Source organism: Amborella trichopoda, chromosome 2 (assembly GCF_054954075.1).
Source record: "Amborella trichopoda isolate Santa Cruz 75 chromosome 2, AtrichopodaSantaCruz75HAP2 v2.0, whole genome shotgun sequence".
Taxonomy (NCBI): Eukaryota; Viridiplantae; Streptophyta; class Magnoliopsida; order Amborellales; family Amborellaceae; genus Amborella; species Amborella trichopoda.
Window position 1 is genome coordinate 43102334 of NC_142337.1, and position 26751 is coordinate 43129084.

At 42.5% G+C, this 26751-nt stretch overlaps 1 protein-coding gene and 1 pseudogene across 2 annotated transcripts; both read right to left on the reverse strand.

Moving 5' to 3' along the window:
- Positions 1-19630: 19630 nt before the first annotated feature.
- LOC148783222 (disease resistance protein RPM1-like) lies at positions 19631-22228 on the reverse strand (annotated as a pseudogene). The gene has a single exon (XR_016050611.1). The product of XR_016050611.1 is annotated as a disease resistance protein RPM1-like (transcript).
- LOC110007835 (putative disease resistance protein At1g59620) lies at positions 20274-20834 on the reverse strand. Its single transcript, XM_020671535.2, has one exon. The coding sequence runs from the start codon at positions 20832-20834 to the stop codon at positions 20274-20276; it is 561 nt and encodes a 186-aa protein (XP_020527194.1).
- Positions 22229-26751: the final 4523 nt, after the last annotated feature.

Genomic DNA, 26751 nt, shown 5'->3' on the forward strand with positions numbered 1-26751 from the left:
AGCTGTAAGATAGGCAGATTAGTCTTTGGATTAGGTGGCAATGACGGACTAAGAAACTTCAAGGTGCCCGACTTTTGCGGTGGAGGTTGCAACGTCCTCCCCAATCCGAGACTTATCTGCCCTGTGATGGGTGATGTTCCTTAGATTTTCACCATGTGGAAAGCTTCCTGAGAGTAGAAACTTTTTCCTCTTGATTCTCTCAGTATCTGCTCAAAGTCGGGCACAGGGGCCACTGGGGTTTCTTTGGCTTCGACTTTTTGTGATTATTTGAAGAAGGTAGCTCTGCCTTGGCTTTGGCTGCCAGGGCATCAACAACTGTTAGGAATCCTGCTGCTTGTGTCAGGGTCTTTCTCAATTGTTTTTGTTGCGTCCTGCTTATGTTGATCCCTTTGAATTCTCTGCCGAGAACCTCGAAGTCCAGACATTTCAAGGTCGTACCTGCAGGAGACATAGGAGAAGAAAGATAAGATGTAGTAGAAGAAGAAGAAGGAGAATGGTTGGAAAGTGGGGGACTTTTAAAGTCATTGCCCTCATCAGACCGATATAGGCGGTTATTATGTCATCACCAGGGTTGGACGTGTGCAGGGGGTCTTTTAGATCTTTCCCATGCTTAGACTGTGGGGAGTTCTTTTAACATCGTCACCCTCATTGGACGTGCTCTGAGTGGAAGATTGATCAAGGACGTCCTCTTGATGAGAAGGAAGGAGGTTCATGGTAGGGATAAAATCCAGTAAGGGGCCTGAGAAATTCCTGCTCTACTGGCGATTGAATCGTCTTGTTTCTCTAGCAATCAGCCCTTGGTGCCCGTCTCCTTCTGGTTTTCTGGGATGATGTTTGATTCGTCTCACTAGGCTTGTGAACAACCTTAGATTGGTGAATTGCTTCTCATCTTAAGGACTTGAGTCTGCTTCGCCCATGGTGGACTATCCATGGCTGGGAAGTCAAGGGTTCAGCAGAATCTGACTCATTATTAGGAAGGTCTTGTGTTGGGAGATCCTCTTGTATCAACAGAGGAGTGGCTTGGGGATCACTTACTGAGACTTTATAAAATTCTTGACATTCTTGCATTTTCTTTACGATTATATCATGGAAACTGGTGCATTCCCAAAGGTAGTGGCTCCATATCTGGTGATACGGGCACCAACGATCCTCAGTGCCCTGAGGAAGGTGTCGAGGCTGACTTGCGGGCTTCGGTCTTCATGAAGCACTATAACGAAGAAGGCATGAAGGATAATAAGGGCTTCATTTTCTTCTTGGATTGCTACTGCATGGGGGGCTTCTGCTGCCCTGAAGGCCTTCTTGATCAAGGCCTCGAAAATATCTTTTAGCATGTAACAGTCATCTGTAGGGTGATTGATCCTTCGATGGTAGGCACAATAATTGGCCTGAGTATCAAGCCCAGCTTGTTCAGGGAACTTGGCTTCTAGAAGGTCGATCATGTTTTGTTCCAACAATAATCGGAATAGTGAAGGGACCCATTCCTTTTCAAAGGGGTAGACCTTGTTCCTATACCTGGTAAATAATCATCTTGATTAAGATTTGTCGGTGGGGGTACTCGATTGTATGGCTATTGTTTCTTGCGTGCCTTAGGCAGTGTCTTTGTTGTGCTCACCCCTTTGTAGAGGTCCAAAGTTTGGGTCCCTTTTCAAAGGGGTAGACCTTGTTCCTATACCTGTTGGCTGCCCTGTGTGTTGTTCCGAGAGCTACCATTGCCTCGGTTATTCGCAGAGCTTGCAGGGTGCTGTCGTGACCCACCGTGGTGGCGTGATAGACTTTCTATGTGGACTTATTTAGAGATTAGCTCTGACATGGAAGTTGGATTAGAGGCCTCGACATGTAGAGCAATTTTAGGTCGCATATTGCACACACAAGTTTGGATTGCTTCCTTCTAAGGCATAGAATTGGGATGGCGAGTGGCCAAAATTTTCCATCTTGGTATGATCTGGTCCACGGGCTCATCAGGATCTTGAGTCAGGGTGCGAAGCTCAATAGTTTGGACCTCTCTCTCAACCTCATAGAAGAGCTGATAAAATAATTTCTCCATCTCTTCCCATGTATGTACTAAGTTTGGGGGAAGTCGAGCATACCACTGAAAGGCTGGGCCGTCAAGGGTTTCAACAAACTGACGGAGAAGAAGTCTCCTGTCAACCACTGTTTCTTGACATGCTGCCTGAAAGTGGGCAATATGCTAGTTTAGGGATGTGGTTCTGTTGAATAGAGGAAACTTCTCTTTCCGTTGAATAGAGGAAACTTCTCTTTCTTGTAATATAAGGGAAATGGGACCTGGTCGATGTATGAAGGGTTCGGCCTTTGATAAGGAGTCGCACCCTATATCCCCGGGATTTGTCTGTTCTTAAGGCTATGGGTCACCATAGCATCAATGTCAGCCTGAGTGACGGGGTGAGGGAAAGAATTTTCCTGTGAGGCAGAAGGCAGGGGCTGCCTTGGAGGTGCACCATCTGAGCGATGGGAATTGACGTCATGGTTAGCTGATTGGTGTACGACATTTATACGATCGATACTTTCCATCATCGCGCACACAATATCTTCAAATTTGTTCATGCGCTCTTCCTGCATGTCGCTAGGCTCGCTTACAACCATTACTTGACGGGTCATGCGCGGTAGATCAGTCAGTAGGGGGACCAGCGTGCTCTGATTGGACTCGACTCTTGTATGGAGATCGTGTGAGGACCTGTTCTCGAGGGTGCTGGGACCATGGCTACTGAGTGGCTGGGTCATCTTCTACGATACTAACCACAGTGCAAGGCTCGTGGCCTTCTTCTTCAAGCTTCATCATCTGAAGAGGGTAGAAGGGATTTAGGTGGAGAGGGTTATTAGAGCTGGTTGCCCCGACTGCCTTGGCCACTTTCTTGGTCAGAATTTGCAGACCTCTATCATGCTTAGCTCTGAGGCTTTGATGGACCTCGCACAAAAACTATGATCGAGACTGCAGCTAGTCAGCTCTTCTTTCACAAGAGAGAGTTGTCTCCACCAAGTGCGGCAAAGGATGAGGGCCAAGGACTGTGGTCATCTTGGGCCGGGAAGGATGAAGAACTCGATCTTCCATCAAGTCATTGTCTCGAGCTCTCTTGTGGGCTTCAGAGACACGACCAAAATGATGGGGCTGGTTCAGGATGGTACTATTGGGGAAGGTCTTCGGATACCAAGGCTGAAGATGCTTGCTCGAAGAAGTAGGAGCAGGGTTGACTCATAAGGAGGTCTGAGTCGAGGGCGAGGGGATGTCTATGCCGACGATGCGTGTGTGCCCCGTGAAGAAGGATTACAAGGGACCTGAGGGTAAGCTTGGGCTCGAGTAAGTGATCTGTCCTTAGGAGGTCGAGAACTATGAGCAGGTGTCTGTAGGAGAATAGGTGGACACCTATTCCTCACAAGGTGTGCTTACGCGTGCTGAGTTGGAGGACGAGGAGGTCGTCTCCTGTATACTCGGGTTGGTGCAATGACGGCGTTGCCCCGAGTGGTGGAATGCATATGAGCAGCGTGTGAAAGACCTGACCTTAAGAGGTTTGATTCTGGATACGGACTCGAGGTAACATAAGAGTTGCCTCGAGGTGTGGCTCAGGTGGGTGACCCAGTAGCCTTATGGTGTGTGTGAGAGGTGGAAGCCACAGGGCCTCTGCCTCTATGTGTTAAGCCTTTAGGAATAGGGACTCGTGGTGGTACAAGAATGTGGGGGGCAGCCTTGTGGCGACCCACAGAAGCAATGAAAAATTGTTTGCCTTCTGTAAAGAGGGACTGGGCAGCCTTTCCACGCACCTCGGCAATACAACCGACAAGTGACTTGTCGGTGGCTGGGTGCATGCTGCATGTGGCAACACAAGTGCCGCCAATGCAGGGTGCCTTGACGGAGGTTCCACCAGAGCGAGGAGATGGGGAGTGAGGGACCTTCAAGTCCCTCCTCACATCAATTTAGGTTAAGACCTGGGATCTAAACAAGGGGTCTTTGCTCAAAAGGATGGTTGGGAACGAAGTTAAAGGAACTTGTTCCCTGGGGACACTAGCGAATGCGGGGATAAGAAAATCCTCGATTCGAATGAATGGGTAACAGAACCCGCAAGCCATAAGTGATGCATGAATACAAAAAATAAAAAGGAGAAACTAGCCAAACAAGTACGATTTGACTAAGGGGTACTAAGTCCCTAATAGAGTCGTCAAGATGGTTAGTTGCCTCGATCTCGCCCTCCGAATCTCGATGATCGGGCGGCACGTGTCTCAAGTTTCAAGGGAGACCCGGGAAGTTTTGAGATCACTCTCTCGGGAACCTCATTCGAGAACAAGGGCAGGTAATACCAACCGATGAGAGATGAATTTAAGGTGGGTTCGGGACTTACTCGGGCTGGCTCACGTAGGCGCCCTCTTAGATCACAAAGAAAGCCCCCCAGTCGTAAAAATGGTTTGGAATCACCTCCCTTGGCTTGTATTCTCCTGTTTTCTGCAATCACACAAATATGACAAATGTTATAAGATAGGTGGGTCAACAGACTTCACGTTGCCTCTTTGGTGAACGTTCACAAGCGTTCACATTCATAAGATGAAAAGAAGAAAAAGAGAAGAAAAATGAGGGAGAGAAGAATTTGACTAGGAGGGGAGATCAGCACAGTGACTAAGCTGGTAGGTAGTTGGCCTAACGTGGAAGTAAAACGGGCTCGGTAACTTAAACCGGCTTAACATAGTTACTACTAGATGTCAATACCAATGCTGACTAGCTAGACGCGATGGTTAGTCTGTCCTGGCAATAAAGCGGCCACAGTAATTTTGGCACAACAACATTACATCTAGATGATAGGGCTACCATAAGAGGTTAATCTCAACCCCTCTTAATCAAACGAAAGGATAACAGAAGGCATGAAAATCATAAAGAGAGAGTAAGAAGTAAGAGAATAAGAGGAGAAGAGAAAGAAAGAAGGAGAAAAGTGTGAGAGAAGAGAGAAGGAAGGAGAGAGGAGCGATAAGGACACAGTCGGCTCCAGGCATTGCATGCTGTATTGAAAGAAGAAGAGAAAGAATACGCAGTCGGTGCTAGGCATTGTCGGCAGTGCTAGAAGAAGAAGAGAGAGAGGACACAGTTGGCGCTAGGTATCACCGGCTGTGTTAGAGAGAGGGGGAAGAAGGAGAGAGAGAGGACACAGTCAACATTAGGTATCGCTGGTTGTGTTAGAGAGAGAGAGGACACAGTCGGTGCTAGGAATCATCAATTATGTTAGAGAGAAAGGGCAAGAAGGAGAGAGAGGACATAGTCGGTACTAGGTATCGCTTGCTGTGTTAAAGATAGAGGGGGCAAGAAGGAAATAGTTGGTGCTAGGCATCGCCGGCTGTGTTTTTTTAAGAAGAGAGGAGAGAAAAAGACACAGACGGCGTTAGGCATTGCCGACTGTGTTTTAAGAAGAGCGAAGAGAGAGACACAGTCGGCGCTAGGCATTGCCGGCTGTGTTCTAATAATAGAGAGAAGACACAGTCAGTGCTGAGCTTCACCGACTGGGCTAGACAGAGGAGAGAGAGGGGACGCAGTTGGCACTAAGCTTCTCTGACTATATCTAGATAGAGGGGAGAGAAGGGACGCAGTCGGTGCTGAGCTTCGTCAACTGTGTCTAAAGAAGCGGATAGATGATGGGAAGAAGAGAGAGAGATAGATAGAGATGAGAAGAAGAAAGATAGAGATGAGAATAAGAGAGAGAGAGAAAGATAGAGATGAGAAGAAGAGAGAGAAAGAGAGATAAAGATGAGAAGAATAGAGAGAAAGAGAGATAGAGATGAGAAGAAGAGAGAGAAAGAGGGGAGGAGAAAAAAAGGGGAGGAGAGAGAAAGTTACCTTACCGAAGGATACAAACCCTTTTCTTCTCCTCTCTCTCTCTCCAAGACGCACCCACGAGCTTAAGCAAAAATGAAGTCTTTATTGAATCTTTAAGAATGATCCCAATGGGATTTTTCAATTTGGCTTTACATGCTTATATAGAATTGGGCCCAAACATGGGTGGACACTCAAAAGCTACCCACAATTGAAGATAACTACAATTTAATTAAATTAAAAAAAATTCTAAAAATGGGTGCAAAAGGAATGTTTTGTCCTTGCTTAATAATGTGTGGAATTCAAGAATAGTCCCAACTGCTGCCCGAGAACTTGTGTGATCTTCCATGACTGATCCGGGGTTGTTCTGATGCCTGTTTGAATTCCGACGACTGGAATTTATAGAAGTTTCGACGCCTCCATGTGTGAAATCCAACTGTTCATCATACGCAAGGTTTGGACCAAAGATAACCTCGGACCTTACGCACAAATGTAATTGATTTCATGCCGATCAGGTAAGTGAGCGTCGTAATTTGGCCGTCGGAGTGCGACGTGCTGCTGTTGAATTTTTTTTAACTTTCTTCAAAGATCAGCAACTTCTCTCTAGTTTTTCCCCTTGCTTGAGCATCATCACGGAGTGTATCACATATCGAAACGCTCGTCTTGACGAGACGAACACGCTCACCAAATTTGAGCTCATTTTGACTTAGATCGCGTAAGATATAGGCCCAAAAATTCACTAAACTTGACTGTGAAAACAACCACCTTTAATGGTATTTTGGTGCAAGGTGGCCACAAGGGAATAGTGTGCGATCTACCTCTTTTTGGTATTTTACCCATAACTTTATCCTAGAGTGCCGATTAAGCTAAAACTCGACCCATAGGCATTTTTTACCGTGCCAAATCTAATGCGATAGTACCATAGCTATTTGACCCACAAAAAATATAGTTCTAGTTCTGGGGTCCATTTCAAGGTGTTAGAGACTGATTTTGTTGAAATTGTTTATTTGTGTTCACTGCCTTAGACATGTCTGATCGTGATGAAATCGATTGCTGATGAAGATATTAACCTATTATGGGGCTATTTTGAGACTGTAGAAATTTCCACCGTTTTGTAGGCTTTATTGACATTCTTCACCTTTGTTCTGCATCAGGGACCAAGGTGCTAAAAAATGCATTCAAACACCTACTTCATCCATGATAGACTTCCCAGGGCTGAGAAGTCTAGGGCTTTGAAGGGTCTAGTGTAGGCTCATAGGGGACCTGTAGTGAGATTTCCTTTTGGATGGGAGTGATGGCTTGGAAGCGTTCTGAGAGAACGGTGCAAACAATGTGGCTTTTCTTTACCTTCTCCGCCACTATAGCTTCAAACCCAAAGCATTCCCTCAGCTCATGGCCCCATACTTGGTGATATCGAAACCAGAGATTTTTCGTGCCTTGAGCAAGACGCCTAGGTTGCCTGGAGGGTTTGGGAGTGACGAGACCCTGTTGGAGCATCACCTCATAGAGGGTCTGCAGAGGGTCTAGTGCACTTCCTTGGGCGTGCGGCGAGAGGTCTTCTTGCACTGGTGGAGCAAGGACTTGAGAGTGTCCCTCTGGGTTATCATGAACTTCTTGGTGTTGCAGCATCTTCTGTGCCAAGAGCTTGTGGAAGCTAGTCCATTCGCTCAGGTCCTGGCCTCGTAACAAATGATATGAGCACTAGAGGTTCTTAGTTCTTAGAGGTAGGAACTTGGGCTGCCTTGTCGACTTCGGCGTGATGAGACCTTCTTTGAGCATTACAGAGAGTAGTGCACGGAGGACAGCGGGTGCCTCATCATCCTCTTGGATTGTTACTATGTGGGAAGCCTCAGTTGACTCGAATGCTTTCTTTAGATCTTCGAGCTTTATCTTGCCCTTGTTAATAAGGGCTTTGATAATTTCTTTGAGCATATAGCACTCTTGAGTGGGGTGGCCTACTCTCCGGTGATATGCTCACTATCTCTCATGTGTCTCCTGTCCAACCTGCTTTGGGGATTTGGCCTCCGATAGCTGGATCATGTTTTCTCTTGTAATAATAGAAGCAGCACAGGAACACACTCCTTCTTGAAGGGGTACACCTTGTTTTGGTGTTGGATCCAGTAGTGACTTCGATTTATATTGTTAGGGGGTGGGACCTTATTATAGGACTGCTGTTGCTTGCCTCCAGCCTGAGGTATCTGTGCCATGATTGTGACTACGCCTTTGAAGAGGTCCAAGGTTTGAGGGGTGGCTTTCTTAGTGTCAGTCATGGTGTCAGAAGCTCTAATCACCTCTTTTTCCTCATTGCCCTGATTATTGGAGTGAGAATTACCATTACCTCGACCGTTTCCCGAGCTAAAGGCCTGCTGGTGAAATCCACCATGTTGCTTGGACCGACCTTCTATACGAACCACTTTAGAGATGAGCTCTGACATGGAGGGTGGATTGGAGGCCTCAACATGCAGAGCAATCTCTGGTAGCATATTTCGTATGCTGGTCTGAACTGTTTCTCTTTCAGTCATGGGAGTGGCATGACAGGTTACCAACTCTCTCCATCGAGTGATGAACTTATCGATTGGCTCATCACGATCTCGAGTCATAGTGAGAAGCATGATGGTTTTTTGATTTCTTTGAACTTCATAGAAGTGATGGTAAAACAATTGCTCCATTTCTTACCATGTGTGCACCGAACATGGAGGCAGTCGAGCATACTATTGGAAGGCTGGCCCTTCAAGAGTTTCAACGAACGGACGAAGGAGGAGTCACCGGTCAGTTTCCGTCTCTCGAAGAGCCGCTTGGAAGTGAGCGGTATGCCGATGCGGGGATGTAGTGCCATTGAACAAGGGGAGCTTCCCCTTTTGATAGTTTGGGGGAAATGGCACCTGGTCGATATATGAAGGGTACCACTTTTGGTAAAGCGGTGCCCCTTGCATGCCTGGGATCTTACTCTAGAGATTGTGGGTCACCATGGCATCTACATCGGCTTTCGAAACCGTGCGAGGAGCAGGGCTGTCTTGGGAGGCCAGTGGGAGAGTTTGCTTCGGAGTTACGTCTTTTCTAGACTGGAAGTTGGCCTCATGGTGAGGAGGAGAAGTAGGAGGCCTGGAGGCTTCCAGGAGCTCTATCTTTTCGAGAATGGACTGCATCATCACCTCGAACCTTTTCATCCATTCTTCATGGTCGTCACCTAGCTTGTTGATCACCATGACGCTGACCGTTTCTTCTGGAAGGTTAGCACCAGGTGGAGTAGTGGACTGCCAGGGTTGGCAAGTCGTACGTGGCAAGTCGGTCTATAAGGGCTTAGCATACCTCGACTGGACTCGAGTCTTGTGCGTTGACCACATGAGGACCAGTTCTTGACGGTCTTGAGACCGTGACTTCTTGCTAGGTTGGTCTTTTTCTGTGACGGCAACCACCGAGAAATATTCTTGGACTTCTTGCTCAGGTTCTGGAATCCAAAGAGGGTAGAAGGGATTGTGGGACAGGAGGTCATCGAGAATAACCTCAATTGCCTTAGAGGCCTCTCCAGTCAAGAGTTGCAGGCCTCTCTTCTGCTTGATCTTGAGGCTGCAATAGATTTCACCACAGAATTGAGCCTAAGATTTGTACTGCCCCGTCTTTTTTGAGCAAGGGAGGGATGTGTCCATCAGCTGGATCAAAGAGTGAGGTCCAAGGATAGAGGGAAATCTCGGTTGTTGCCTTGGAGTTTGTAAGCTTCTATCTGCCATCAGGCCTTTGCCCTGAATTCCCTTGTGAGGTCCGGGTGCATGGCTAAGCTGAGTTGGCTTACTCGAGATGGTACTCTTAGGGAAAACCTTTGAGTATCAGGTCTAGAGGTACTTGCTCGGCAAAAGAAGGGTGGCAGAAGAAGGAGCTAGCTCACGACTCCACCAGAGTCAGGATCGGGGAGGAAGCTTTGAAGCTGGTGCATGTGCACCTTTGGAGGCAGCCCTCCAGGTGTCTTGGGCCAACTGGTTCGACCTAAGGAGGCCAAGACCTATGAGCTCGTGTCTATGAGGGAACGAGTAGGACCTTATCTCTTACAGGGTGAAGCTGTGTGTGCTGAAAGGGACGAAGAAGTGGTCGACCGCCATGTGCTCGAGCTCGCGCAGGATTGGTGTTACCCCGAGCTGTGGGATGCAGATGCATGGCACGTGCAGGGTTCGGCCAGAGAAGGCCTAGCCTTGGATGCGAGCTCAAGGCAGCATGAAAGTTGCTCTGAGGTGTGGCTTGAGTGGACGGACCATGAGCCTTTAGGTGTGTGCGAGAGGTGAAGGCCCTAGGACCTCTGCCTTGGTGTGGCGAACCTCTACGCATAGAGCTTCGGAGTGGTGAACGAGTATTGGGGGTGGCCTTACGGTGACCCTCAAGAGCGATGGAAATCTGCTTGCCTGTCGCAAAAGCGGACATGGTAGCCTTTGGGAATACCTTAGCAATATGACTGGCAAGGGACTTGTCAGTAGCAGAGTGCATGTTGTCGGTGGTAGCAAATGTGCTACCGATGCGAAAGGCCTTGGTGGAGAGTCCACCAAGACTAGAAAGTGGGGAGGACCTTCAAGTCCCTTCTCACACCAATCCAGGAAAGAACCCGGGAGTCGGACTGTGAGTCATGAGTCAAAAGCAGTGTAGGGAACGAGGCTTGAGAAGCTTGCTTCCCTGAGGCGGTCACGAGTGCGAGGATGAGGAAATCCCCAACTCAGATGAATTGGTTGAATAACGCAGATGCCATGGAATGCAGTGTAGAAAATAAAAGGTGATGTCGATTAACCAAGAGCGAACCGACAAAGGGGTAGCAAGTCCTCAGTGGAGTCGTCAAACTAGTCTGATGCCTCGATCTCACCTCCCCAGATTTAGGTGATCAGGTGACATGTGTCTTGGGCTCAAAAGACCCGAGACCTGAGACCGCTCTCTCAGGAACCTTGTTCACGGAACAAGGGCAGGTGCCCAACTGGTGAGAGAAGAATTAAAAACGTGAGGTGGGGGCCAGCCTCACCTGGGTTCGTGACTTACTTGGGCTGACTCACGTGAACACCCACTTAGATAGTGACGGAAAGCCCCCCAACTTCTTCAGCGGGTTCAGAAGTGCCTCACTTGACCTGCAATCTCCTTGTTTCTGCAAAGAACTAACATGGTTAATTTGCAAGACAAGTGGGTTGCAGACCCACCCTTGTCTTGGGGAGAATATGTACAGATGTACACATTTAGATGGCAGAGAAGATGAGAAGTTATGGTGATGAAGAAGAGGATTTGAATAAGAAAGAGAAAAGAAAATAGGACTTGACAAGGAGATGAGCCTAGCCTGATAGCTAGACCAGTACAGTGTTGACTCGGAGTGGTAGCAAGACGGGCACGGTAACTCAGACCTGTATGACGACATTACTACTCGAAACCAAGGTCGATATGACCGTCCTAATCTAGTGTGATAGCAACACAGGCATGATACTCTAGACTAGTACGACGACAATACTGCTCGATAGCCAAACCGCTATGGCAATGCTAGATCGAGTCTATCCTTCAGTCAAGCATGAAGAGAAGAAAAGAGAAGAAAAGAAAATGAAGAGACGAAGCGAGACGGCAAAGATGGAAGGTCCCTGCAGTGTTAGGCATCGCCTTCCACAGCCCTGAAGTAACAATGTCATGGCCCCTAGACGGTGCTGGATACTGCTACTCGCGAAGGAAGGGTGAGTAGAGAACTGCAGACGGTGTTGGCCACGAGAAGGCAGCACGACCCTTCACAAGCAGTGATAGGTATCGTCATCTGTAATGCCGAGAGACAGCAACAACCCTCCGCGGCGGTGATAGGTATCACCGTCTTCGATACACGAAGGCAACAGTGACCCTTTGTGGGCGACGATAGGTATCACCATCTATGATACGGGAAGGCAATACCGACCCTTCGCGGGAGACGATAGGTATAGAGGGCATGAAAGAAGCCTGCCGACGGCAATAGGCATCGCCGCAATCCCTCGGGGGCGGCGATAAGCATTGTCGTCTGCGATAGGCACATGGCGTAGGAGAAGCCTACGGACAGCGTTACGCATTGCCGTCTATGATAGACACGAAGCATGGGTGAGACCCCAACAGGCGGCGATAGGCATCACCGTCTACGACCCGTAAGAGGAAAGAAAGATAGTATGTGGTCAGCGATACACATCACCGCTCGTGATGCCAATCCTAAAACAAAACAAGAGCCGAACCCGCTGCTTGAGTGTAGCCTGACTCACCGTGTGCTCCTTCAGACAGCGTTACACACAATGATGACTAATGTCGTGTACAAACCGTGTTGAATGAAAGAGACGAATGAGGCAGTGCTACCATCACCATGCACGACCTGCGAAATCACAAGAGGAAGAAAAGAGAAAGAGGCATGCACAGCACTGCCACTGCCGTGCATGGCCTATGAGAAAGACTCAGCAGAGAAGACGAAGAAGAAGAGAGAGATGCAGAGAGAAAAGAAGAGAGAAAAAGAAAACCAGAGAGAGAAGGGAAGAGAGAGAAAATACCTTGAAGATAAGAGGGGTACCGCTCTAAACTTTTTCTCTCTCTCTCCAAAGAAGAAACGTGACCCAACTCATTCTCTTGAAAAAGGAATTTTTATTATCAAAGGAGTCTCTGTAAGTCCAAAAGAGAGATCCATTTATAATGAGCGATAGTGTATATTTATAGACTAGGGTTAAAACGTGGGTGGATCACCCAAAACTAACCCTAATTGATGATAATTAAGGTTTATTTGAATTAAAAAAAATAAAATAGGGTGAAAAATGATTGATTTGCCCCCCTTCCTAACAATTGGAAAAAATCCAAAACAAGCCTTGCTGAGAACTAGGGATGTTCTTGATTCTTCTCGGACGATCCATTAACGATCCGACATCCGAATGTACAAAAGATGATTGCCATCGTGTAGGGCTCGATGCTACGATCATTTTGATAATAATTTTAAGTCAGGAATCACACTTTAAAGGCATAATCATCTACCTTGAAATTTGAATAGATCTTGAAAACTTTTGATTGATAATGCTTCTTCAGCTTATTGTTTTTCCTCAATTTCTTTGTGGAATTGCACTGAGCATGCTGTTACAATCATGTAGCAACAAACGCAGCTTGATTTCATCCCCGGACGAAGATTTCGCAACTTTGGAGTTTTGGTCGGAATCTAAAATTCCGGCACTAGTATTTACAATCAATTTATTGGCTTCATGTGCGAAATTAGACCATTCTTCATGTACGGGGTTCGGACTAGAGATAGCCTTGAACCTTCACACATGATGGAACTGGTCTCGTGTCAATCCGATGTGCGAGCGTCGTGATTTGACCGCTTGACTGAGACGTGTCGCTGCTGATTTTCCTGCAACTTTCTTCACGGATCAACAACTTATCTCTAGCTTTTTTTCTTGCTAGGGCGTCGTCACAGAGCGTGCCACATGTCGTAACACTCGTCTTGACGAAACGAACACACTCACAAAAGTTGAGCACGATCCGACTCGGGACGAATGAGATATGGTCCCCGAAAGTCCCTGCTCGAGGCTACAAAAACAGTCACCTTTAATGGTGCTTTTGTGCATGGAGGCCACACAAGAATAGTGTGCAACCTACCCCTTTTCGGTAATTTACCCATAACTTTGTCCTGAAGTGCTCGAGTAAGCCGAATTTGACCCTTGGGGGTTTTCAACCGTGTTGGCTCCAATGGCGGTGGTCCAACAGCAGTTTGACGCACCAAAATTATAGTTCTAGTTACGGGGGTCCATTTCAGGGTGCTAGAGGCTGATTCTACCAAAATGTTTTCTCAGTCTATACTGCCTTAGAGATGTTGGAATGCGTTGAAACTTGGCAGGAGGCTTTTAGGAGTCCTTTTGAAGATTTTGACCTGCTCTAGGGCCATTATGAGACTGTCAAAATTTCCACTGTTTGTCAAGCTTTATTGATGGGTTCTCTCTTTTATTCCTCATCGGGGACTTATGGTGCTGAAAAATATCTTCAAACGATAGGGACATTTTATTTTCACATACTTTTCAGACTGAATTTTGACAAATTCAGCCCCCTAGTTATAGGGTTTTTGTCCAAAAATTTCGGCTATCGAACTATCATACACACATATGGGGATGGGTTCGCCTCTTTCTGCCTCAAGGGATTTAGTCAACAGAGAGAAAGCTACCAAACTATCGAATGTCATTATTGGCGAGGTTCACCCATCTCCGATATGTGACAGTTAACAATTATACTTATACAACCATGTAGTACCTGGCTAGTTTCAAGCCTTCATAGCAGGCATAAGAAGTTGACTTCGAAAGCGAGGCCAGATCGACTAAGAGTTTACCCACTGGTAATGATAGAGGAAGTACTTTCTAGAAAGGGAAGATTTTTTAAAATGAATGATTTTAACAGTCAATTTGAAAAAGCATTTTCAAAGCAGGACGGGCCTTACATATTTTGCCACCTGTGGCCCCTTTGGTGGTCATTTTCTTTATTTATTTTTTATTCATTTTTTTAAATATGATGAAAAGAATTTCCTTGTAAGATTGTGAGCGCCTAAGTGTCTTGACGTTTCCCTTGGCCTTTGGAGCTCCCATCTTGTAGTTCGTAGAACCATGAGTAATTCTTTGGGTTCTTATTGGGCTTCCTTCTTGGAAAGGTCTCGTTGTTCTTCTTGGGGTTCGTAGAAGTTTCTTGGATCTCCAATTCATGTAACCTTCTCATATCTTCTCAGGTTGGTTCTATTGGGAACCTATAAGGATCAGGAGAAGTCTTCATCCTCAGGGTTTGCTTATGTAGTATTAGTGTGGCTCTCAAGCACTTATTTCATACTTAAGATTTTGGACTAGCACTTCCTTTTTGGAGGATTATTATTATTATTATTATTATTTCCCGTGATGCCCTTTTGAGTTTTCGTCATGTCTAATATTTTCATCTCTTTTTTCTTTTCTATTTTTCTTTTTTTTTTTTACCTGTGATGCCCTTTCAGGTTTTCACCACATCATTTTTTCTTTTCTTTTTCATACCATTTTTTTTTTTTTTAGCCCGTTACAGGCAGTACTTTTTGAGATACATTGCATTAATGGGGTCATTGAGTTTATACCCCTCCTGATTTTTTATTTTATAGGCATTGCCTGAGTGCACTTGAGTTACCACCAATGGCCCCTCCAATTAGGTTTGAGTTTGCCTAATGGGTGCGGATTTGCGGGAGTATGGAAGATCTTCTTGAGTATCATTTCTCCTTCTCTGAATTGTTGGGGAACATCTTTTCTATGGTATGCCCTCTCGATTCTGTGATGGTAAGCTACGATATTTTGTATTACTCGTAGTTGTCTTTCATCAAGACTATCGAGGGCAGTGACTTGTGCTTTGATCTGTTGTTCCTCATCAGAATCTTTATGAATAAGCACTTGAGGAGACATATCTCGACTTCAATGGGTAGCACAACCTCCATACCATACACTAATGAGTATGGGGTCATGCTAGTAGGAGTCTTCTCAGTTGTTTGGTAGGCTCATAGCGTGTCGTTTAGCTTTTCGTACCAATCTTTACCACCTTCTATTATTCTGTTTATAATTCTAAAATGTCCTTTGTTTGTGGCCTCTGCTTGTCCATTTCCTTGAGGGTAGTAGGGTGTGGAGATTTTCTGTGTTATCGCAAACTTTTTGCACGCCTTAGTGACCCTTTCATTTTTGAAGTTGGTTTCATTGTCAGTAATGATTGATTCCAGAATGTCAAATCTGAATACAATGTTGTTCTTGATGAAACGGGCAACATACTGACCTTCAATTTTAACAAATGATGCGGCTTCTACTAATTTTGTGAAGTATTCATTAGCTGTTAGTATGTAATGGTGGTCATTTGAGGCTTTTGGTGAAATCACTCTGAGGATATCAAGACCCCACATGGCAAAAGGCCATACAAGTGGTGTTGAGTTAAGTGGTACTGACGGTGCATGGATGAGGTCTCCATAAATCTGACATATGGGACACCTTTTAACGAATTTCAAACAATCTTCAGCCATGGTGGTCCAATAATAACCTTGACGCTTGATTTTTTGGGCTCAAGCAGCTGCCCCAGAATGACCTCCTTCATTGTGCAATTCTGCTTATACTTGGTCAATTTCTAGATGGTCGAGGCACCACAAGATGATGTTGTCAAAGGATTTCTGAAACAGAACGTCATCTCTTATTAGGAAACCCATAAAAAACCTTTGAAGGGCTTTCTTATCCTTTTTGGTGGCTTCATCGGGGTATGACTCTTCTTTCAACAGGGACAGCACATCGTGGAACCATGGTTTCGCTTTGACTAGCGCATCTGAGGTCACGAAAGACACTTCCTCCTCGTTTTCATTTTCTTGCTCTATTTATTTTTCTATCCTTGGGGCGGAAGGTTCATGCTTGTGCCTGATGTAAAATGGCAATGTGGTGACTTCTAAAAGAATGTCGACCATCGAAGCAAGGGTTGCAAGGGTGTTGACGAATCGATTGTTTTCCCTAATTACATGCTGGAAGGTGATCTGCTTAAAATATGTTATCGTCTTTTCCACCTTTTCTTGATAGGGATTGAGCTTTTCTTCTTCAACCTTATAAATCCCTTGAACTTGGTTTAGGATGAGCAAGGAGTCACCAATGACTCGTATTTGTTGGATCTTCAGTTCTATGGCATTCTCGAGTCGGCCTAGCAAGGCTTCATATTCAGCAATGTTATTGGTACAAGGGAAATTCAGTCTAATGCTTGTTGGCATTAAAATCTTCTTGGGTGACCATAGTATAACCCCTATACTTGACCCATATTCATTTCTTGCACCGTCGAAGTATAGCTTTCAATTTAGTCCTCAATTGTGAAGAGGTTCTCGTCAAGGAGATTCGTGTTAATGGGAGTGTTATCTAGCAGTGTGTGTTCAACTAAGTAGTCAGCAATGGTTGTCCTTTGACTGATTTTTGAATGACATATTTGATCTCAAACTCACTCAATATCATTCTCCATTTTGCCAAACATCCGTTAAGGACTAGTCTCTCCAATAGGTACTTGAGTGGGTCTATTTTTGAGATGAGCTTGACTGTATGAGATAAGACATAGTGTTTTAATTTTTTCATAGCCCACACAAGCGTTAAGCAATGCTTCTCCATGTTCGTGTATCTCGTCTTATAGTTGACCATGGTTTTGCTGATGTAATACATGGTTTGTTCTTTTCATGGTCATCGTATTGTCCTAACATTGCCCCTATGGTCTTGTCTTTCACAAATATGTATAGGAATATGGGATTGTCTGGATTAGGAGGACTAAGAAAGGGACTTTTGGTTAGGCACTCCTTGATTTGGTCAAACGCTTCTTGGCATTCATTGTCCCATATGAATGACATATCTTTCTTGAGGAGCCAATTGAAGGGTGCACACTTGTCTACCAGTTGTGAGATAATATGCCTTATGGCTTGTATGTGACCTTGAAGCCCACATATTTCTCTGATGTTCTGGGAAGGGGGCATTTCGGTGATGGCCCATATTTTCGACGGGTCCACCTCAATACCCTTTTGGGTTACTATAAATCCTAGTAATTTGCCGGATTCAACTCCAAACACACATTTTTGTGGATTGAGTTTGAGTTGATGTTTCTGGAATCTTTCGAAAATGGCTCTCAGGTTAGTTAGTTGATTGGACCTGGCCTTTGACTTGACCAAGATGTCATCGATGTAGTCTTCTATGATGATATGCATTAAGTCGTGGAAGATGCTAGTCATTGCCTATTGATAAGTTGCCCCTACATTTTTTAGGCCAAAGGGCATGACACAGTAGCATTAGTTCCCCAGTGCATTATGAGCGATGTTTTCGTCTGGTCTTCTTCTGCCATGAGGATCTAGTTGTAATCCGAGAAACCGTCCATGAATGGCAATATCTCCTGCCCCGCAGTGTTGTCGACCATGGCATCTATGTTTGGTAATGGGAAATTGTCTTTGAAACATGCCTTGTTGAGGTCTCTGTAGTCGACACACACTCAGATCCTCGCATCTTTCTTGGGTACGACTACTATGTTGACCAACCATTCTGAGTAAATCGACAGGGGTAATGAATTTTGCCTTGAGCAATTTATTGATTTCTTCTTTGATTTTGAGCTCAAGGTGGGTCTTTTGAAGACGGAGTTTCTGCCTTATTGGCATTGCCCCTTCGTTGAATATTAGGTAATGTTGTACCAATGTGGAATCTAACCCTGATATATCATCGTTTGACCAGGCGAAGACATCACGATATTCCTTGAGAAAGGAAATCATGTTTTTCGACACCTCAGGAGATAAGGAGGCTCCAATCTTGGTTAACCTTGGGTCATTCTCGGTGCCTAGGTTGATGTTGATTCTCATATTGAGCAGTTATGAATCAGAGTATAGCATTACCTGAGCCTCAGCTACCGGTCTAGGTTTCCATTCCCACCGATGCATTAGAAAACCTATAATTATTTCTAAAACACCTAGGGGCATGTGTTGTCCACTGTTCCACCCAAAAAAAAACAAATCATCTATATAAATTAAGCAGAGATAGTTATTAGCATATACCAGTGAGAGATTGGCTTGACTATTAAGTTGAACTTTAAACAAAACTAAAGGAATTTGGTTTGCTTAATCTTTGATGCTCTAGCACTTGGGCTCCGACAACAGGAGAAGCTGGCCTTGCCATAAGATGAATCTCAAACAAAAGTAATGAGGAATTTGGAAATGGAGTGGGAATTTGGTTTGGCTTTAATCTTTGATGCTCTAGCACCTGGGCTCTGGCAACAGGAGAAGCTGGCCTTGCCATACCCAAAATTCTTGCACCAGTCAAAAGAGTAATCAGGAGAGAACATTTTTATGCACAATAATCAATAAAATTGGTATACAATAAATGGATCAACTGTCATAATTACGAGTCCATAACAAAGGAAAAAACCATGAGGTATACATGTAATAAAAAGAATGAATTCTCATTTGATGTTAAAGCCCATGTCACAAGTCCATAGCCATGTAAATTATATGAGTTAGTTATTCAAGCCCATGTCAGAAGTCCATAGGGATGTAAATCATAAGAGATGGTTTAAGAATTCCATCGATCTGTATCAATGTTAAAAGACTGAGCTCGGGATCAGGACTTAGCCCCTGGCCGAGCCAAGTAACTCTCATGAGTTCAATTGGACTCATCAAAATCATGCAGGAGCCCATAAACAACTTAAATTACCCAAAAATACAACAAAAAAGTTAAAAATAATTAAAAACCAGTAAAAAGCAGAAGTTATAAACATCATTAAAATTCTCTAAAAGACTAAAAAAACAAAAAGGTATACAGAAAGGAGGATTATGAAAACTAAAATAAAATATTATAGCAAGAAATAAGTCAGAAAAAAAAAAAAAAAGGGAAACAGAAAATTAAGGCATATAAATTTAAAACCCAATGTCTTGCCCCTAATTTGTTGGTTTTAAGACTACAATACGATTAATGAGCTTACAGACAAAAAATAAATGATTATAGTTTCCATCTCTTTTGCTGCAAAACCCAAATAAATCTACGATGACTTTTTACTCTAGAGAATTATAAGCCCATGACCGAATAGCTACCACAAAATTACCAATGCGTAACTATATTGGATTATTTGACACCATCAACCAGCTACTATTCTCTTCCATTAGAAAGAATGTATTCTTTGAGTATTGTTTAGTAAAGTAGCAAGTCAAAGCAAACAAACAAAAACTATGCAAAAATGAGAACAATTTTTGGAAAATGCAGGCTTTGAGAATCATTCACGTTTGTATGCTCATAAAAAAGCAAAAGGTACATCCATGGGCTAAGACTGAAAAAGGAGTACCATTTTTCTCCTTCATCACAAGGGTTACTCTTTTCTTTATTTTTTAAACACATCTATGTGCAATATTTAGCAAGTAAAACAAACCAACAAGTGAAGGACAAGCAAAAAGCGAAATAAGCAAAAAGGCCAAATTATGCCACGAAATTTAGAGAACTTTTTATAGGGAGAAAGCGTCTATTCTTCTACGGATGAGAAAACAGACCAGAAAAAAATTGCATAGGGATCTTATATATCGATTTCTAAAGAATTGATATCACATGTGGGATGTGCACATTAATCCCACTGAGAAAAAAAGATGTACACATTAATCCCACTGCCAACAAAAAGAAAGAATTGATATCAAATGAGGGATGTGCACATTAATCCCACTGCACAAAAAAAAACAAAAAGAAAAAAACAAACTCACAAGAATCAATCAGAACATTTATTTGAAAAAATAAACTATAAAAAGAATTCAGGTTTGTAATCCAAGAAACAGAACTAGATTGATGGATTAGCTACAAAACAATGAATAGCCCCTATTTAGAAGGAGAAAGTTCATTGAATACAGGGGAGTACCATTGATGCTGAGGAGCGACCAGAGGATGCTTTCTACAAATCTTCGTAAACCCTTTCCCCGTCTCTACAAATCTTCAAAAACATTTTTCCCAACTCCAGGTAACCGAACATGACTCTATAAATCTTCAAAAAAAAATTTCCCAACTCCAGGTAACCGAACATGAACAGTGGGGATGTGTTCCACTTTGAAACGGTCTTCACCTGAATCTCTCTTTAATCGGCTCACAAATTCATCTCCCATATCCCAAAGTAACAACTCTTGAAGGGTAGAGAGGTATTGGAAGCCTGGAGGCAACCCTCTCAATTTCTTACATCCCCAAATAGATAATTTATGGAGGCATGCCATGGCTCCCTCCTCCACTTCTCCCCATTCTTCCCATTCTTTCAAACGAATGAAATAAGGTTTTTGAAGTTTAGGGAAGGCAGCAGCATCACATTTACCCATACGCTTGCCCATGTAAGACTCGGGGCCTAGATGGAGGAACATGAGATTGGGCAGCCTTTGAAGGACAACAAATGGGTCCGGGGTGAGGTGGGCTTTGTATAAGACTAGTTCAGAGAGGCATGGGAGATATTCAACCCCAACCCAATTAGGCAGCTTCCCACTTGGTAGACAACAATCGAGTTCTAACCTTTCAAGAGTAGTCGGAGGCTTCAATGGGTAGAGGATTCCCATCTATAAAATCCGTCTGCAACCCAAAGCCTAATCAATTTGGAACGAGTAATCTCATAGTCCTATGGGTACAAACAACAATACAAGAAACAATATTTTAAAAAATGTGATAAATCCCTGTAACTTAACGTCAGGATACGCCTCACACCTTTATGCTTGTCCAGTTCAAATGCAAGACTGTGGTGAACCTTGTCCCAATCGTGAAATGTTTTGGCTTTTTTGAACATCATACTTCCAATGGCCACAATTGCAAGGGGGAGACCCTCGCATTCCTTAACAATGAGCCTCCTGACTTCCTTCAATTCTGAAGGACATGAGTTACCATTTCCCTCCCAAAATGCCTTCTTACAGAAGAGTAGCCATGCATCTTCTGCTGTTAGTTGTTCTAGCCCGTAGACTTTGCTCAATACATATATTGGTGAAGTGACTTCTGCCATACGAGTTGTAACGATGAATTTACTTCCGTTATGTAAATCAGGAAATACAGTGTGAACCTCTTCCCACACATCCTCCTGCCACACAACATCTAACACCACAAGATACCTATTGTCTTGTAAATGTGCACAAAGCTTTTTTTCGCAAACAGCGTATGTCATATTCATCCTCATGATTTTCATCAAATTCTCTTAGAATGGCATTAAAAATCTCTATTTTGTTGAATGATTGTGAGACAGTAACCCATGCACGAAGAACAAAATGTTCCTTAACAGGGCCATCATCGTAAATTTTTTTGGCAAGAATAGTTTTCCCTAATCCACCCATACCTAAGATAGAGATTACCTTGAGTTGTTGCTCACCGTCTAGCAACCATCCTTCTACTATCATCAATTCCGACAAGGTCTGCTTTCTCAACTACCGAAGAAATCCCTCTTGTATATGCCCCTCTTGTTGCCATAGCATTTGAAGAGCTCCCTTCTTTTTCTTCTTCTCCCATTTGAAGATTGAGCCTGTCCCTTCTCTTGGCAATGGCATCGACACGATCTTTAATACTCTTTATCTTTGTTGCGACCTTATGCTTGATTGCTTGTTCCTTTGTATAGGAAACAGGTGAGAGCAGAATGCCGGCAAATCCTTTCCTCCTCTTCGCATACTTGCAATTTAGAGGATGAATTTGTAAGGATATCCTCAGCATCGTAGGCCACATCTCGCACTTGTCCAACCCAAACATCCACCATTTGATCTGTCTCTCTTTTTTTATTAGCATTATTCAGGAACACTTTTATGCCTTTGAGCTCATCCTTAATCCACTGAATATCATCTTCCAATCCTGAAAGGAGTTACACTTCATCTACCAGCAATTTGTCTAGTTTTGCTAGCAAAAATGATACAATAGTACCATCTCCGGAAGAGCTTTCCTTTTAAGTAGTATGCAAAAACATTCAAATGCTGAATCTCACGGCCTATTTTACCAACCGCAGAGCCAACTTCTAATGAACATCGATGATCACAGTGAAAAATTTTTGGCCAGGTAAAGTAGGAAGGAGTGATGCTTTTTCCATGACTTGGGTTACTTTTCCAACTGTGATTCCTTGTATTTGCTTTGCCTTGCTTACTAACAGTGTTTCTGGATAAATACTCAACAATGTGTATGGTATGCTCCCTAGGGAGCATACTGTACATTAACTCTCTAGCAAAGAGACATTTTGGAGGATATTTTACTTATTTTGAGTTTTAGGGATCCAATTAAAAATAACTAGATGATTAGTTTGAAATAAAAAAAGAGAAAAGAATTGGGGTCATTCGACACCTAGATCTTGTCCTTTCAAAACTGGATATCCCTTACTCAATCATGGGATGCTATTTGTTTGAAGCTTTCAAAACATAAGATTCTTTTTAATGTTTTTTTAATGTTGATGACTATTACCTCCCAAAATTTGGATGCTTAAATACTATTCCTAGCTTGAGATTCATCCAATGGAGCAAATGGATAGTCTTCTCCTGTGGTAGCAACATTCTTTTGACAAAATACGAAATGCTAAGCTTCGTACTTATTTTCGTTTCGCCTCAAAATCGACTGCTTGATAGGATTGGAAATATTTGGATTAATTTGGAGACTTGAAGCTCTATTTTCTCATGAACTAGTTGGCTGTAGGATCCACGTAAATATTTGGATTAATTTGGAGACTTGAAGCTCTATTTTCTCATGAACTAGTTGGCTGTAGGATCCACGTAAAAAAGTAGCTGTTGGATAGGCTGCCCATAGTCAAAAGTATTAAATGCTTATGGCCCACATTAAATAATGCAATGCACCATATACATTCAAGGGAAACGTTTTAATAAGGTTGCAACATTAAAGTGTAGAATCACATATGCACATCAAAAATCTATGGGAAATTTTGTTTTAATGTTGAAAAGACCCTCTAATCGATCATCTCGACATTGAGATATATGATTATGAAAAAAAAAAAGTTTTTGAGTCTAAAAAATAGTGCATCTTGCAACACATTATCTAGACCGTTTATTTTCAAGATTTTCATATATTTATAGATCTATATGATTTTAGCCATATTTGGATTTTAAAATTTTCTAATTAGGTATGAAAATAGATTTTAAAATAATACTAAGAATTTTTTACAACAAAATTACATGGTATGATAAAATTTTAAGGTGCGCCTTAATTGGATTGTTTAAGGTTGCAACCGTATAGAAACTGCACCCTACATTCAATAGAGGGCACTTTAATAATTACTCCCTCTGGTGAGAGAGAAAGACAAAAAATTTTCAAACTGTATATGCAATGCACCATATACATGAAAACTTTCAATGTTTAGGACCTACCTCAAATAATGCTATTACCTATGGCCCACCTCAAATAATGCATGAACTCCTCGTTTAACCACTTACAGATAGGATATCATTGGATGAGAATGTATACTATGTTGGATTTATGTCGCCTTTAAGGCTTTATGATTGCTTGTAAAATGAAATGATATAGTGGAATATGAATTCAATGGGAGTGTGGTCTCTCGTGGACCACACTAAACAAACGACGTTTGCTGATATCGAACTGTGCTTGACGGTCTAGGTCAATCGATTGGGAAAAACCCATGTTACTTGGGCATAGAATGAAAATCAATTAGAGTTCTAATAGGTCATCCCTTGATAAGGTCGGAGTATGCCCCGACGAGTGAGCCGAGGGACTGTGTGACCCTTTTGTGTGATAGTGGCCTAAAGAAACGAGGCCCAAAGCCTAATCCATGTATCATCACACGGCATGCATATTGATAGACCATTTTAGGAAAGCAATCCACTTTTTAAGGTGAAGTGTATGTATGTGCGAGAGATACCCCAATGTGCCATATGAGCTGTGGTCACATCAAGTCTAGGTCACCTTGGCCTGTCTTTAGGGGAGGACCTAAAATCTACAGATTGAGATTGCAACCCTTTGGCTCATCTGCTGAACTTTGGTGACCCACTAATGAGCCCCTCCTTGGACTGTGGGTCATGGGAAACACTGGGTCGGTCTGATAAAGTAAGTGTGATCTGTAGTCCACAGTTGAAGGTGGAGTGCCCCCATGATTGTTGATTCTTGAGCCATATGGATCATTTTCTCATCATATTAGTTTAATTATATTTGTTTTATGATAAATATTATTTTAGAATTATTATTTGAATTTTTATAAATCTTTGGATATTTTATTTATAAAATTTGAGCTTATGAAAATAAAGATATTGATTTTATATTGCTTAAAATATTCAAATAATATTCTAAAATTATTCTATATTTTTATATATATAAGAATTTCATTGGGGTCCATTGTGCACATAGGCCCACCATGTTGTTGGAGGTGTGGCCAAAAAGCCCCCTCCAGGGTGGCACGTCCCACCCCTTTATTCTCTTCCCTAATTTTATGGGGTATGATAAGTGGTCATATGGTTGGAGTATATTAACTAAATATTAACTAGATATTGACTTGATATATTTTGAAAGATTTTGTGGAAAGTATGAGAAGGCCTGTGCTATTTTATGGTATGCACAATATTTTGATTGGATTTAATTTATTTAATTTTTATTAATGGAAAAATGGTCTAAAAAATGAGGATAATGGTTTATACACCTTCTATAATGTTGATGGCTCATCTATGGAATGGATGCATCGGATCTCTCATCCCACAAGTCACCATTGATCGACGGTCCATGTTCAATCTCACTTAAGAGGCAAACTATGAGAAATCATAGTCCTAATTTTTTTCTATGAATAGAGGACCTCCCCTCCTCTATTCTCCACACCAATATGTCTTCTCTCTCTCTAAGCTCTTTCTCCCTCTAAGGGGCATGCCCCACTCTATCTCCTCTCTATAGGTTTCTCTTTCTAGCCACTTCTCTCTCCTAACCCATAGAGGGGGCACATCCCAACCCTAGGATATTTCTCATTCTCTCTCATCTTGATTAAACCTAAGGGTTGGGTAATAGAGGGTATGTTCAACTAGGTCTTTGAGAGTTTGGACCTAGGTTCAAAGATTTGTGATCAAAAGGGGAAATTTATAGTTCCATGGAAAAGTTTGGCCTAAAATTGCTTTCCCGGTTGGGATTGAAGCTAGATCGTTGGTCCCGCCCCATCGGATGGTAGTGACTCGGTGTGGGGTGTAATAAGGCTGGTTGAGGTAATCTCCGACACTCTCCATTTTATTTACAATTTAATCTTTATATTCTCAAACATAAGAAGTAGCGTCAAGGTTTTTAAGATCTTGGATTTGTTAGTTTTATTTTATGTGTGAAGCAAAAGTTGTTGTAGTAAATAATATTTGTTGTGATCTTTGTCTAAAGAAAAAGAAAAAGAAAAGAAAAGGGAAAGGGGTAAAAAGAAGACAATAAAATATGCATTCCCAACAAGATCACATTAGTTTTTCTTTCATACCATGCTCTCAAGGGACCATATTGTATTATTTCATATGTTAAAATAGATATTTGGGAAAAGTTTATGGACAGCCGAGGCTCTAAATAATCAAATTAGAGCCCACCACAAAACTTTCACTAGAAGAGGTTGTTTTGATGCCCAAATATCCTCAAAATGATCATCTCGGCATCAAGATGCATGGACATGAGAAAAAAATGGATTTCAAGTTTTGGAAATATTGTATTTTGCAATGTATTTTTGGACTGTTAATTTTCAAGATTTTCAAGTTTTCATAGACTTATTGATCTACACTATTTTTTAAGATTTAAACTTTATATCTAAAAATTAAAATACATTTTAAGGCTATCACAAATATTTTTAGTATTGAAACCACATTTCTCAACAGTATTTGAAGGCAGGCTCTAATTTGATTGTTTAGAGCCTAGGCTCTATACAAACCACATCCCAAAAAATTTCAAACCGAATGTTTGGTATCGACCTAGTTATTACTGTATAATCATTTCTTAATAAATAAATATATATATATATATATATATATAAAAGAAAAATTGAACTATGAGTTATTGGACACTTAGATATGATCATTGGAATTACTTTGAAATATCTCAGATACCTATGCCCACGTTATACAATGCAATGTACCCTAATAATTTATTTTCTTTTCTTTTTTTCTTTTCTTATGCTAACATAACTTCTTCTCCATCATCTTCCTTGCTCGGAAGAGGAAGCACCGGAAGCAATCCGTCTCAAGTAAGGATCTACTTAAGGATGGACGCCATTATTCACCCACTTTTAGTCTCTCTCTCTCCCCTTTTTTTGAGTTTTTTTTTTTTAATCAGTTTCATCGGTTTTTGGAATTTTCATGGGGTCATCCGTTTTTTTCTTTTATCTTTTTTTAAGGTATTGATTAGCTTTCTATATTTCATTTTTCTTTATTGTATTTTTTGGAGTGTTTGGGTTTTTTGCTACATACAAAGGATTTCATTTATTCCCATAGGTAGTAACCTATTTAGAATAAATTTTAGGACCTCAAACTTTGGGATGTAACTTTTTCGATCTAT

Bases quoted from the DNA above. Each gene is read 5' to 3' on its own strand.
- LOC110007835 (XM_020671535.2), bottom strand. From the start codon at position 20,834: ATGGGAATCCTCTACCCATTGAAGCCTCCGACTACTCTTGAAAGGTTA.